At 42.0% G+C, this 12,831-nt stretch overlaps 1 protein-coding gene across 1 annotated transcript; it reads left to right on the top strand.

Moving 5' to 3' along the window:
- Positions 1-9,699: 9,699 nt before the first annotated feature.
- Positions 9,700-11,521, top strand: LOC140806727 (uncharacterized). Its single transcript, XM_073163270.1, has 4 exons — positions 9,700-10,049; positions 10,397-10,518; positions 10,621-10,862; positions 10,913-11,521. The coding sequence occupies exons 1-4, from the start codon at positions 9,700-9,702 to the stop codon at positions 11,519-11,521; spliced, it is 1,323 nt and encodes a 440-aa protein (XP_073019371.1).
- The last annotated feature ends 1,310 nt before the right edge of the window (positions 11,522-12,831 follow it).

Raw genomic sequence — 12,831 nt, 5'->3', positions numbered from 1 at the left:
GTGTGTTATCTGATTTGATTATGACATGTGCTTAACTGAATCAGAACCGATTCTAGATCAGAGGTAACTGACTAGAGGAGGGCTGAGACGGTTGTATATTTGGTATACTAATCAGTTGGATTATTAGATACATGCCTCCTCGAAGAGCAGCAGTGCCTCTACGACCCACAGCACCATAACAGGGTAGCACATCCGGAGATCCAATGGACGTTACTGCTATGCCAATGGAGACGCTGCTCAAAAGATTTCAATCCTTTCGACCGCCAACCTTGAAAGGTACAGAACTGGCAGTGGATTGTGAAAGTTGGCTTGAAGACATTGAGATGTTATTCGAGTCTTTGGAGTATGGTGACGAGAAAAGAATAAAGCTCATTGGCCATCAACTTCAAGACATAGCCAAGAACTGGTGGTTGAACATGAGAAGAGCACTAGAGCAACGTGGTACAGAGATTACCTGGAAAGTGTTCCAGACGGAGTTCTATCTGCGCTTCTTTCCTATATCCTACCGTAAAGATAAAGGCGCTGAGTTTGCAAACTTGAGGCAAGGTCAACTGAATATTGAAGAGTATGTTGCTAAATTTTCTTCTTTGCTTCGCTTTGCACCTCACGTTTCAGGTAATGATGAGGCCATGGCGGATCAATTATCAATGGCTTAAATCCAGATATCTTTACGTTGGTAAATACGGGGAGACCGAATAATTTCGCAGATGCGTTAAATCGGGCCAAAGGAGCAGAAGCAGGATTGATAAGACAGCGGAGTGCTCCATATGTTGCTCCTGCGCCAAGACCACCACAACCTTCAGTGCAATCTCTTCCTCCTAGATTTGAAAGCAGCGGTAGTAGCAGTGGCAGAAAGGAACAGCTGAAGGCGAAGGGGAAATAGTTTAAAAGACCTGGGAGCAGCTCTTCAAGCTCCAGTGGATTAAGACAGACTAGTTTTGATCAGAGTACCAGGTATTCAGGTGTTTATTGTAGTTCCTGTGGAGGAAAAGATGCGACTGAACAGTGCCAGGGAGTTACAGGCCGATGCAACATTTGTAGGAAACCGAGGCATTTTGCCAAAGTCTGCCCACAGAGGAGTGTACAGCCAGCCCAGAGTGGACGAGCATCCGGGCCAGTACCTCAGTTTGAGCGGCAGGCATCATCGGTTCACTCTTTCCAGCCTCCACCAGCACCGACTCAACCCAGAGCGCGAGGTAGTCAGACAGTGAATCAACCTCCGAGGCAACAGGCTCAAGTGTTTGCATTGACAGAAGAGCAAGCACAAGAGGCACCAGATGATGTTATAGCAGGTAACTGCTCTCTTTATGGTTATCCTGCTTATTTCTTGATAGATACAGGTGCATCGCATACATTCATTTCGGAGCGATTTGCATTGTTGCATTCATTGCCTGTTGAGTCTTTGTTAGATGTTGTATCTATTAATTCTCTGTTGGGAAGTGGATTGATATCTGTAACTACGGTTAAACATTGCATTCTACAGTTTGAGGGGAATGAGATTGACCTAGATTGTATAGTGTTGGGTCTAGCTGATTTTGATTGTATAGTCGGTATTGACATGCTAACGAAGTACAGAGCCACTGTAGATTGTTTCCATAAGATTGTTAGATTCAGACCCGAGATGACAGACGAGTGGAAATTCTACAAGAAGGGTTCCAGATCTCGGATTCCCTTGATTTCAGCTCTTACTATGAACAGATTGTTACAAAAAGGAGCAGATGGTTTCTTTATTTATGTTGTAGATATGCAGAAGTCGAGCCCGGTATTGGCGGATTTGCCAGTAGTACGGGAATTTCCAGATATTTTTCCAGATGAAATCCCAGGATTACCTCCAGTGCGAGAGGTAGATTTTAGTATTGATCTTGTACCAGGTACCGTCCCTATTTCGAGAGCTCCGTATAGGATGGCACCCATCGAACTAAAAGAATTGAAAGCACAGTTAGAAGATCTTCTGGCCAAGGGATATATCAGACCTAGTTTATCTCCTTGGGGAGCTCCGGTGCTGTTCGTGCGAAAGAAAGACGGTTCGATGCGATTGTGTATAGACTACCGGCAACTGAATAAGGCAACGATCAAGAATAAATATCCTTTCCCTAGAATTGACGATCTATTTGATCAGTTGCAGGGATCCTCTGTCTATTCTAAGATTGATTTGCGTTCTGGGTATCATCAGCTCAGAGTTCGAGATGTAGATATACCGAAGACAGCATTTCGAACCAAGTATGGACATTACGAATTTATTGTCATGCCTTTTGGGTTAACAAATGCTCCTGCGGTATTTATGGGCTTGATGAACCAAGTGTTTCAGAGATATTTGGATGAATTTGTGATTGTCTTCATTGATGATATTTTGGTGTATTCGAAGAACAGAAATGAGCATGCAGAGCATCTCAGAATTGTCTTGCAGACGTTGAGAAACGAACAACTGTATGCGAAATTGTCAAAATGTGAGTTTTGGCTAAATCGAGTTGTATTCTTGGGGCATATCATTTCTGGAGATGGTATTTCTGTTGATCCGAGTAAAGTGGAAGCTGTGATCAATTGGCCAAGACCGACTTCGGTACCAGAAATACGCAGTTTCATGGGTCTGGCAGGATAGTACTGAAGATTTATCCAAGATTTCTCCCGTATTGCGAAGCCAATTACACAATTGACACAGAAGAATGTGCCATTCCTATGGTCTGAGGAGTGTGAGTCTAGCTTCCTAGAATTGAAGAAAAGGCTGACCAGTGCACCTGCCTTGATGATTCCTTCAGGTACGGGTGATTTCGTTGTATATTGTGATGCCTCTCACAGAGGGTTGGGATGTGTTCTTATGCAGCAAGGTCATGTGGTCGCATACGCCTCGAGACAATTGAAGCCACATGAAGTTCGATACCCCATTCACGATCTTGAATTGGCGGCTATCGTATTTGCATTAAAGATCTGGCGTCACTATCTCTACGGCGAGAAATTTGAGATTTACTCCGATCACAAGAGCCTGAAGTACCTCTTTTCTCAATCAGAACTGAACATGAGGCAGCGTAGGTGGCTTGATCTACTAAAAGATTTTGATTGTGAAATCAAATATTATCCAGGAAAGTCAAATGCAGCAGCAGATGCCTTGAGTCGAAAGGTATGTACCTTGTCCTTATCGACGATAGGTGTTACAAAGTTGGTTGAAAGTTGCTGTCTCTCTGGATTAGCATTTGAGACAGATAAGAGGCCACTACGACTTGCTGCTATTCAAGTTGAGCCAGATTTGATCATGAGGATCAAAGAAGCACAGAGAAGAGATCAGGACGTGCAAAGATCGATTCAAATGGTCAGATCAGGACATTTATCAGAATATCAGGTACGTGATCATGTGCTATACGTGAATAACCATCTTGTTGTACCAGATGTTGCCGAGTTGAAACAGCAGATTCTGTCAGAGGCACATTGTAGTCGGTTCAGTATTCATCCTGGTGGCAGGAAGATGTATAATGACTTGAAGACACAATTCTGGTGGAAACATATGAAATCAGATATTGCAGAATTCGTGTCTAAGTGTTTGAACTACCAACAGGTAAAAGCTGAAAGGAAGAAGACCGGGGGGTTACTTCAGAGTTTATCTATTCCAGAATGGAAATGGGATCACATTTCCATGGATTTTGTGACGAAGTTACCTCGATCATCCAGAGGTTGCGATGCGATTTGGGTTATTATTGACAGATTGACCAAATCTGCTTGTTTCATTCCATACAGAATGACGTATAGACAAGATCAGATGGCGGAGATATATATTCGAGAGGTAGTCAGATTGCATGGAGTGCCGAAGTCTATCGTATCAGATCGTGATCCACGATTCACTTCACACTTTTGGCACAGCTTACAGCAGGCCTTGGGTACGACATTACACCTGAGTACTGCTTATCACCCTCAGACAGACGGACAGTCAGAGCGGACTATCCAGACTTTAGAGGATATGTTGAGAGCTGTTGTGCTAGATTTTGGCATTAGTTGGCAAGATTCCTTACCTCTTTGCGAATTCTCTTACAATAATAGCTACCAGACGAGCATTGAGATGGCACCGTTTGAAGCTTTATATGGTAAGAAGTGCAGATCTCCACTATACTGGGATGACGTTTCAGAGGTACCAGAACTTGGGCCAGACATGATTCGTGACATGACTGAGAAGGTGAAAGTTATTCAGAAAAGAATGAAGACAGCACAGGATAGACAAGCGAAATACGCCAATGTCAGACGTAGACCGTTGGTATTCGAGCAAGGAGACAGAGTATTCTTGAAGATTTTTCCTTTCCGAGGCATTGTTAGATTTGGCAAACGAGGGAAGCTGTCTCCTAGATACGTCGGTCCTTACGAAATTCTTGAAAAGATTGGCGATCGAGCTTATAAACTTGCTCTTCCTCCGTCTCTATCCGGAATACATGACGTGTTTCATGTATCGATGTTGCGTAGATACATGCCAGATATTTCTCATGTTATTCAGCCTGACGAAGCCGAACTTGATCAGACGTTGAGCTATATGGAGCAACCGATACAGATTCTTGATCGGAAGGAAAAGAAGCTCAGAACAAAGACTATTCCTCTAGTGAAAGTCCAATGGAGTCATCACGGCGCTGAAGAAGCGACTTGGGAAACAGAGGCAGATATGAGACAAAAACATTCCGAGTTATTTCAATAATGTAAGTATTTGTTTAGTTTTGATGTGATTACTTTTATACTTGCATTGACAAAATGACATGCGATTTCGAGGACGAAATCATTTCTTAGAGGGGGAGAAATGTAATGCCTGAGATTCTTGTAGATAGTTGAATACGAAACGCAAGAACAGACGGGGCGAAACGATGCGATAAAATATGAAATTTTAGCTGTGCAAGACCGCACCCGCGGTCTGGCAAGCACCGCACCCGCGGTGCAATGGGCAGAAAGTTAGTAAAATTCCCATAGCCACACCGCACCAGCGGTAGAATTAGACCGCACCCGCGGTCGACAGTTTTGGAAAAATTGTAGGGCTGCCGAAAGCTTGGCGCACCCGCGCTCCTTACAGTACCGCACCCGCGGTGCTGCATGCGAGACATCCACCCCTTCTTCTTGTCTTGACACATGGCATATATATATAGATGGTGCTTGACTCAGCCATTTTCCTCCTCAGCAGATGAGAACCGAGAGCTCCTTCTAAGAATTTCTTAAGTTCTTCAAAGTTTGAAATAAGATTTAGCAAGATTTAGCTATCTGATTTTAAATCCGAGTTTAGATTATTGATCCTTGCATCGACGGCTACAAAGTGATGTAAGTTTCATTTAATTTCAGCATGGTTCGGATTTTAGATGTTGAGGAAATTGGAATATGATAGTTATATGGTGTTCTTGCCGTATTGAACATGATATATTCATAAACGGATCAAAGAATGGATGTCAAATGTAATTGTTGTTATTTTCAGCAGATATTGTGATGAGATTATGCAGCTTGTACGATCTTGACAAAGATATTGTAATGTTGGTGACTTGAGGATATAGTCTTGTATTGAGTTTAACATTTGGATTGACCGGTATTACGAATATATGTTGTTATGCTGTCAAATTATATCGAGATCACGTAGTGACTTGGATTTGTGTTGATTAGATAAGAGATTGATAGATTTTGTATCAACATTTCCATTTCAGATTCGTATTGTCAACCGTGACAGCAACTGTGCGACGAAAGGTATAGTACATGTTTTGTTTGGGGAATCACGACTCAAATGAGATCACATTTGAGTTTCCCAACCAAAATCACATACTTGTTTTATTGTTTATATCTAGATATGATTATGATTGTTTATAGATTTGTTTATAGAACTTGTATACAAATCTTGCTATGCTTTGTTTACAGATCATGTGGCATTGCATTAGAATGATTATGCTTGTTTACAGATTGTGTATTCATGCATTAAGATAGGACAGTCTGGAGATCAGGCAGACTACTAGACGTTCGGCGATATCACATCTTAGGGGAAGATCACCGCCCCTATTTTAGACGCGGATACAGATCAGGCCGAAGTCTAGGAATAAGACGGACAGCACCTCGATTGGGAGGGTAGGTGACAGACAGTGCCGTATTATTCACAACGGGATCCCTAGAGTTCTAGTCGAGTCGCGTCTAGACATGATTAGACTCGCATTGTATGATTATATATGAATGACATTCATATTAGCATGTTTCATGTTTTAGATTGTTTTAATGCATGTATACATGTTTATACTGGGATTTGTTCTCACCGGTTTTCCGGCTGTTGTTATGTCTGTATGTGTACATAACAACAGGTGGGGCAGGATCTGGGTCGAGACAGAGATGATCGTGTTAGCGTGGAGATCACGGGCGTAGCAGATGGACCAGTAGTTGTCTTTTATTATGTACTGTCTTTTAATACTGGTTAGTTGAGGACATACAGAATAAGACATGTATTGTATGTTGTATGTTGTAAATTAAATAAAGAATGTATGCTTGTTTTGTTACATGTGTTTTTATGTAAAAAGCGAAAATTTGACCCATGTTTTATAATAACGATCCATTTAATCCCAAGAAAAAGAATTAGAGCCCGGGTCCCCACATTAGCCAACTTGGAGAACTTCAACAATCTAAAGTTGCGGCTATTCCCGAATTCCCTCACTGGGACTGCATTCGCTTAGTATGCCACACTCCCCAGAAATTCAGTGATGAGTTGGCAAGAGATGGAAAGACAATTTCACATTCAATTCTATAGAACAGAGCCAGAAGTGTGCATTGCTGACTTATCCAGAGTTACTCAAAAGAAAGGAGAGTCTGTGGAATAATTCACAGACAGGTTCAAGAAGATAAAGAATAGGTGCAAGTTATTCCTACCTGAGACCGAATTCGTGAAGATGGCACAAAAGAGGCTGGATTTTGAATTAAGAAAGAAATTCCAAGGATGGAGTTCAGGGATTTTTTCGAGCTAGCTGCCAAAGTGGCTGAATACGAAGAAATATTGCAGGAAGAGTCGTACAAGAAGAAAACTGCTATGGGGTCTTATTATCAGGAGGTGGAAGATGTGGCACTGGAAGAGATTCGATCAGCTGGTTCTTGCACAGTTCCCCTATTAAAAAAGAAGCCAGCAGAACCTGAAAAGAAGAACAGCTCCCATCTCCCCAAAGACATGCAGTATACATTTGATGTGTCAAAGACCGAAGAAGTTTTCGATTTCTTGGTAAAAGAAAAATTCATCACATTCCCACCTGATCATAGGATGCCACCTACGGAGGAGTTGAAGGACGAGAGTAATGTAAATACCACAACTCCTATAATCATGCCACCAAATCTTGTTGGGCGTTCAAGAACCTTTTGCATGATAGAATTAACAAGGGAGTTGTGAAATTCCTTAACAAACAAGAGGCTATGGCGGTGGATGATGATCCTTTTCCTCTAGTGGCTTTGGTTAATGTGAATGTGACAGATTTGAGGGATCTTCTCAATGAGAAAAGAAGCTGATCCTTTGAAGTGAAAGACCGAGTAATCAAGAAATACTGGATTCCAAAAGGTCAATTGTTTGAAGCTCATGTAAAGCATAGTGCCGATCGAATGCGAACAGTTTAGCGGCGTTTCCCTAGAAATGTTGGTGAATCCGCGGCCTCTAGGCCGAGGAACCAACATTTCCTTGAAAAATCAGTGCGTGAGAATCAAAAGTTCAGAGGGGAATCATCTCATGATCAGTACCAAAATTACTAGGACATGAGAAATACATATGAAGTTGAGTCACGAAAGGTGGAAACCAGGAAAGTATCAGCTGATCAAGGCAGAGAGCGACGTGCATATGAAATCTCAAAAGGAAAAATAATTGAGAGCCGGAGAGCAAAGCCGAGATACGTCCTTCCAGCCAGAGGGGAGTTCAGTGAGTCTTGGAGAGTGGCCCGACACAAAAAGTTCTCTAGGCCACCGACTAGGACACAAAAGAGACGGCTTTTGAGAGAAAGAGCTATTGCAAGAAGATAAGAGTCGGCTACGTTGAGAAATGAACCCACAGTTGATTTTCCACTCTCCAGGGAGCCAGTGGGGAGTAAATCTAAATTTGGAAGATCGGCAACTGAGGATAAGTTTGGGAAGATGATGATGATTTGTTAAGAGAAGAGGATGATAAATCAAGAAAAACAATTAATTTTTACGTTGGGGAATTTCACATCACCGTGAATTGTGCCACAGGAGTGGTCATACTACCAGAGAAATTTAAAATTATGGAACAAGAGGATGGGGAGTTGATGCCCAAGGAATCAATGGAAAAAGAAGAACACGCAAAACTGAAGAAGATTTGATTCTTACTGAGGTTTCTGCTGCTGCGTTTACCGGGGAAACCACCAATACTATTGGAGTACTCCACACTGATGTTACTGTAGGGAGCATGTCAACTTTATGTGCATTTTTTGTGGTGAACTCCTCCGCCAACTTCCAAGCATTGTTAGGCAGAGATTGGATCCATGAAAATCAGTGCATCCCATCCTCAATGCACCAACTTGTTATTTTGGAAAGGGGATGATGTGGAGGTTGTAGATGCGGATGGACAGCCGTTCCAAACAAGTGCAAGTGCAGTTGAGGCCAGATATTACAATGGGAATTTTGGGCCTATCAAAATTCGTGGCAATAGCAAGAAAGAAAGCCAATTGTACATGCAAACACCAACTCCAAGCTCGGTGTTGGAGAGAATCATCAAGCCTACTGTTATCGTGCCGCCTAGGCCGATAATTCAACCATTTATTGAGGAGGTTGATGATTGAAACGAACCAAAACGGAAAAGAGGTAGCTGTAACCTCTATATGGAAGGCGCATGTCCAACAAGTACTGGGCAAATTAGAAGAAGAGGAAGCATGGGACACCTATGGAACTGAGGCTGTCCAAGAAGAAGAATACGAAGATGATGAGCTCCAAGTCGATGAGTTATTGATGGCGCCATCTCAAATGGAAGATGGCCAACATAAAGTTCAAGACCCATTGGAAGATATTAACTTTGGGGAGCTTGAGAATCCAAAAGTGGTATATTTGAGTACGCTACTAGAAGAGCAGTTGAAGCAAGACTTGATCAGCATGTTGAAGGAATACAAAGATTGTTTTGCATGGAGTTATAATGACATGCCAGGATTGGATCGAAAATTTGTCGAACACCGACTTCAACTCAAAGAAGGTTTCGAACCATTTCAACAGCCATCTCGTCGCATGTCAAAAGAAGTTGAATTGAAAGTGAAAGAGGAAGTTGAGAAATTGTTAAAAGCCAAGTTTATAAAACCAATCAGATATACCGAATGGCTTTCGAACATTGTGCCAGTCATGAAAAAGAATGGCAAGGTCAGAATATGCATCGACTTCCGAGACTTGAACTGTGCAACTCCCAAAGATGTATATGTGATGCTGATACCTGATATGTTAATTGATTTAGTGGCTAGATATGAGTTGTTGTCTTTCATGGACGGATTCTCGGGTTACAATCAGATCAAAATAGCGGAAACTGACACTCACAAAACAGCATTCAGATGCTCGGGAGCTGTTGGTACGTTTGAATGGCTTGTTATGCCATTCAGGCTAAAGAACACAGGGGCCACGTATCAAAGAGTTATGAACTCGATCTTTCATGACATGATAGGGCATCATATTGAAGTATATATAGATGATATCGTTGTGAAGTCTAAACAAGCTGCTGATCACATTGAACACTTGAGGAAGAGTTTCTAAAGAATGAGGCAACATGAGTTGAAGTTAAATCCACTGAAATGTGCCTTTGGCGTGAAAGCAGGAAACTTTTTGGGATTTCTGGTGCATCAGAGGGGAGTTGAAGTGGATAAAAACAAAGCCAAAGCCATTACGGAAGCAAATCCGCCTACAAACAAGAAAGAGTTGCAACGCTTCCTTGGGCGAGTGAATTACTTGAGGCGTTTTATTTCTCACCTTGCAGGGAAGACAAAGGAGTTTTCACAGGTGTTGAAGCTCAAAGACAGCGGGGAGTTCAAATGGGAAGAGTCGCATCAGAGAGCTTTTGATGTGATCAAGAGATATTTATCTAATCCACATGTTCTTATGCCTCCCAGGTATCGAATGCCCCTTAAATTATACATCTCTGCTGCTCATGAATCGATTGGATGCCTACTAGTTCAAAATAATCATGAAGGAAATGAACAAGCCATCTATTATTTGAGTAGATTCCTTACTCCAGTAGAGGTGAAATACTCTGTGATTGAAAACCTATGCTTAACACTATATTATGCATGTACTAAGTTAAGACATTATTTGATTCAATCAAGAGTGTTTGTGGTGGCTAAAACCGATTTGATTAAATACATGCTTAATAGACCCATTCTCTCGGGGCGGATTGGTAAATGGTCTTTGGCATTGGCCGAGTTTACATTGACCTATTACCCCCAAAAGTAAATAAAAGGCCAAGCTATCGCCGATTTTTAGCAGATCATCCTTCACTTGATGAGTTTATTGGAGAACAGGTTGGATTTCCAGTTTGTGGAGTGGGAGTTCAACCCTGGGAGTTGAAGTTTGATGGATCAAGTACATAAACAGCAGCTGGAGCTGGTATTGTGATCACCTCCCCAAGAGGTGTGAAAACCGCTCTATCCTTTAATTTGGATTTCCCATGCACCAACAATCAAGTGGAATACGAAGCATTGGTAATTGGATTAGAAATTCTGAAAGATTTAGGGGCAAGAGAATTTTTGTTAATAACATGGGATTCTCAGCTGGTACTCAAACAGCTGTCAGCGGAGTTCAAATGCACAAGTTTGTCCTTGGCTCCTTACTATACCGCGGCATCCCAAATTCTAGATGATTTCGAGGAAGTGTCGTTAGTCCACGTCCCAAGACAAGAAAATTGGGAGGCAGACGAGTTGGCACAGGTTGCTTCGGGATTGAAGATGTCTCCCGAACTTACACTCATTACCCACAGTCCAACGGGCAAGCCGAAGTGTCAAATAAAGTGTTGATAAAGATTCTACAAAAGATGATGGAAGAGAATCCCAGGGATTGGCCAAAGCTCTTATCAGAAACTTTGTGGGCATACAGAACATCCAAGAGGACTGCCACTCGAGTGAGCCCTTTTTTCCATACTTTTGGCCATGATGCAGTGCTACCATTGGAGATTATGGTGCCATCAATGCGAGTGGCAAAGCAAAATGAACTTTCCCTTGAGCATTATAATGAAGCAATGATCATGGATTTGGAAGAACTAGATGAGCTGAGAATCCAAGCGTACAATGCTTTGGTGTTACAGAAACAGAAAGTGGCGAGAATCTACAACAAAAGAGTTAACAAGAAAATTTTCCATGAAGGAGAAATAGTGTGGAAAGCCATACTACCAATAGGAACAAAGGATAGGGAGTTGGGCAAATGGTCTCTCAACTGGGAGGGACCATTCAAGGTACATAAGTTGTTAGACGGAAATGCATATCGGCTATCAAGCTTAGATGGCCATCCACACAAAAGATGCATAAACGGAAAGTATCTCAAGTCGTATTTTCCAAGTATGAGGGAAGAAGTAGGAAAATCTTGCAAGTGAAGCAAACACGAAGGCTAATATTCAGTGGGGGAGGTGGCCTTCTTCAGTGGGGAGTTGGCTTTCGGGGCCATTTTTGTAAATATTAAGTTCCTTATTTCAAGATTTCATGTGATGTAGGCCTTAGGGCCACTGAAATAAATATTTTTTGTTTATGATTCAACAATAAAATTGATCGGAGAGAGTGGGAAAGTAAGCCACTTTCATTCATTATTTTGAAGACCCTTTGTTTCACTAGGGAGTCGGCCTTATGGCCACTTATTTCCAATGTTTTTATGGTACGAGAAATCTTTGTGAAGTAGACCATACCGCCATTATAAATTGGTTGTTTGCATGTGCAGTGACAGACTCATGAAGTAGGCCTTGAGGCCACTTAGATATGGCAGGAAAGGAACACAGCGAGCGGGGAGTTGAGCTCACCCATGGACAACAGAGGAACTGAAGGGAACAAAGGCGTTATGCGAACCCCAAGAAGACCTAGAAGTTGACTTTGGAAGAAAAATAGGCTAGCCAGCCATTTTTATATGTTCTAGCTTCATGTTCATGTTGTAAGATTTTATTTGAAGTAGGCTGTAGGGCCACTAATGTAAATATTTGTTGGTTATGAAATAAAAACGATCCATTCAAGTTGGCCAAGAGGACAGTTTTATCATATTGAATTCATTTTATTTCAACAAGAGATCAGGGGAGGAAATAATCGCGAGCGAGGAGTTTTAAGCCAACATATGATTTTGATTGAAGCTATTAAAATGAGTTTGGTTAAGTGGATTAAGAACGAATAGAAACTCCTTCTCAACATCCAATACACATCATCACATACAAACCCAACTTCATTCCACATCCATCACCCAACAACCACAACACCAAACCAACAGTCAACGAATCAAAGCGGAGTCACCGCATGCAAGAACAGTAAGTAAACATGTATGTGGGAAAGGTGTCCAACTGAAGTGCGATATGCATATACGTGTATGCGGGAATGGGGTCTGACTGAAGTGCAAATGCATATAAGTGTATGTGGTAAAGGGATTCGACTGAAGTGCAATGCATAATGTTTGGGGCGAGGGAATCATCTTGAGTAGATGCAGCACATTAGAGCACATAAGAGCACGTAAGGGTTAAGTCTTACCTGTGTTTCAAAGAGCCCCAAACGACACCAAGGCTTAGGTGTCAAATACGCTGGTAAACTAAGGCCAACCCATGGCCAATCTATGCTACCTGCTAAGAATAAACATGTCTTTGTGCACAAAAAGAAACCAACAAAAGGGGTGCCAACAGGGATAGAACCAGGGTCAATAGGTCGGCTGGGGTCA

This window comes from Primulina eburnea, chromosome 1 (assembly GCF_022965805.1).
Source record: "Primulina eburnea isolate SZY01 chromosome 1, ASM2296580v1, whole genome shotgun sequence".
In the NCBI taxonomy this organism is placed as follows: domain Eukaryota; kingdom Viridiplantae; phylum Streptophyta; class Magnoliopsida; order Lamiales; family Gesneriaceae; genus Primulina; species Primulina eburnea.
This window is presented reverse-complemented; position numbering and strand designations above follow the sequence as displayed.

Bases quoted from the DNA above. Each gene is read 5' to 3' on its own strand.
- LOC140806727 (XM_073163270.1), top strand. From the start codon at position 9,700: ATGAGGCAACATGAGTTGAAGTTAAATCCACTGAAATGTGCCTTTGGC. The intron at 10,050-10,396 runs GTATCGAATGCC...AGTAAATAAAAG, and splicing joins CATGTTCTTATGCCTCCCAG to GCCAAGCTATCGCCGATTTT. The intron at 10,519-10,620 runs GTACATAAACAG...CCAACAATCAAG, and splicing joins GTTGAAGTTTGATGGATCAA to TGGAATACGAAGCATTGGTA.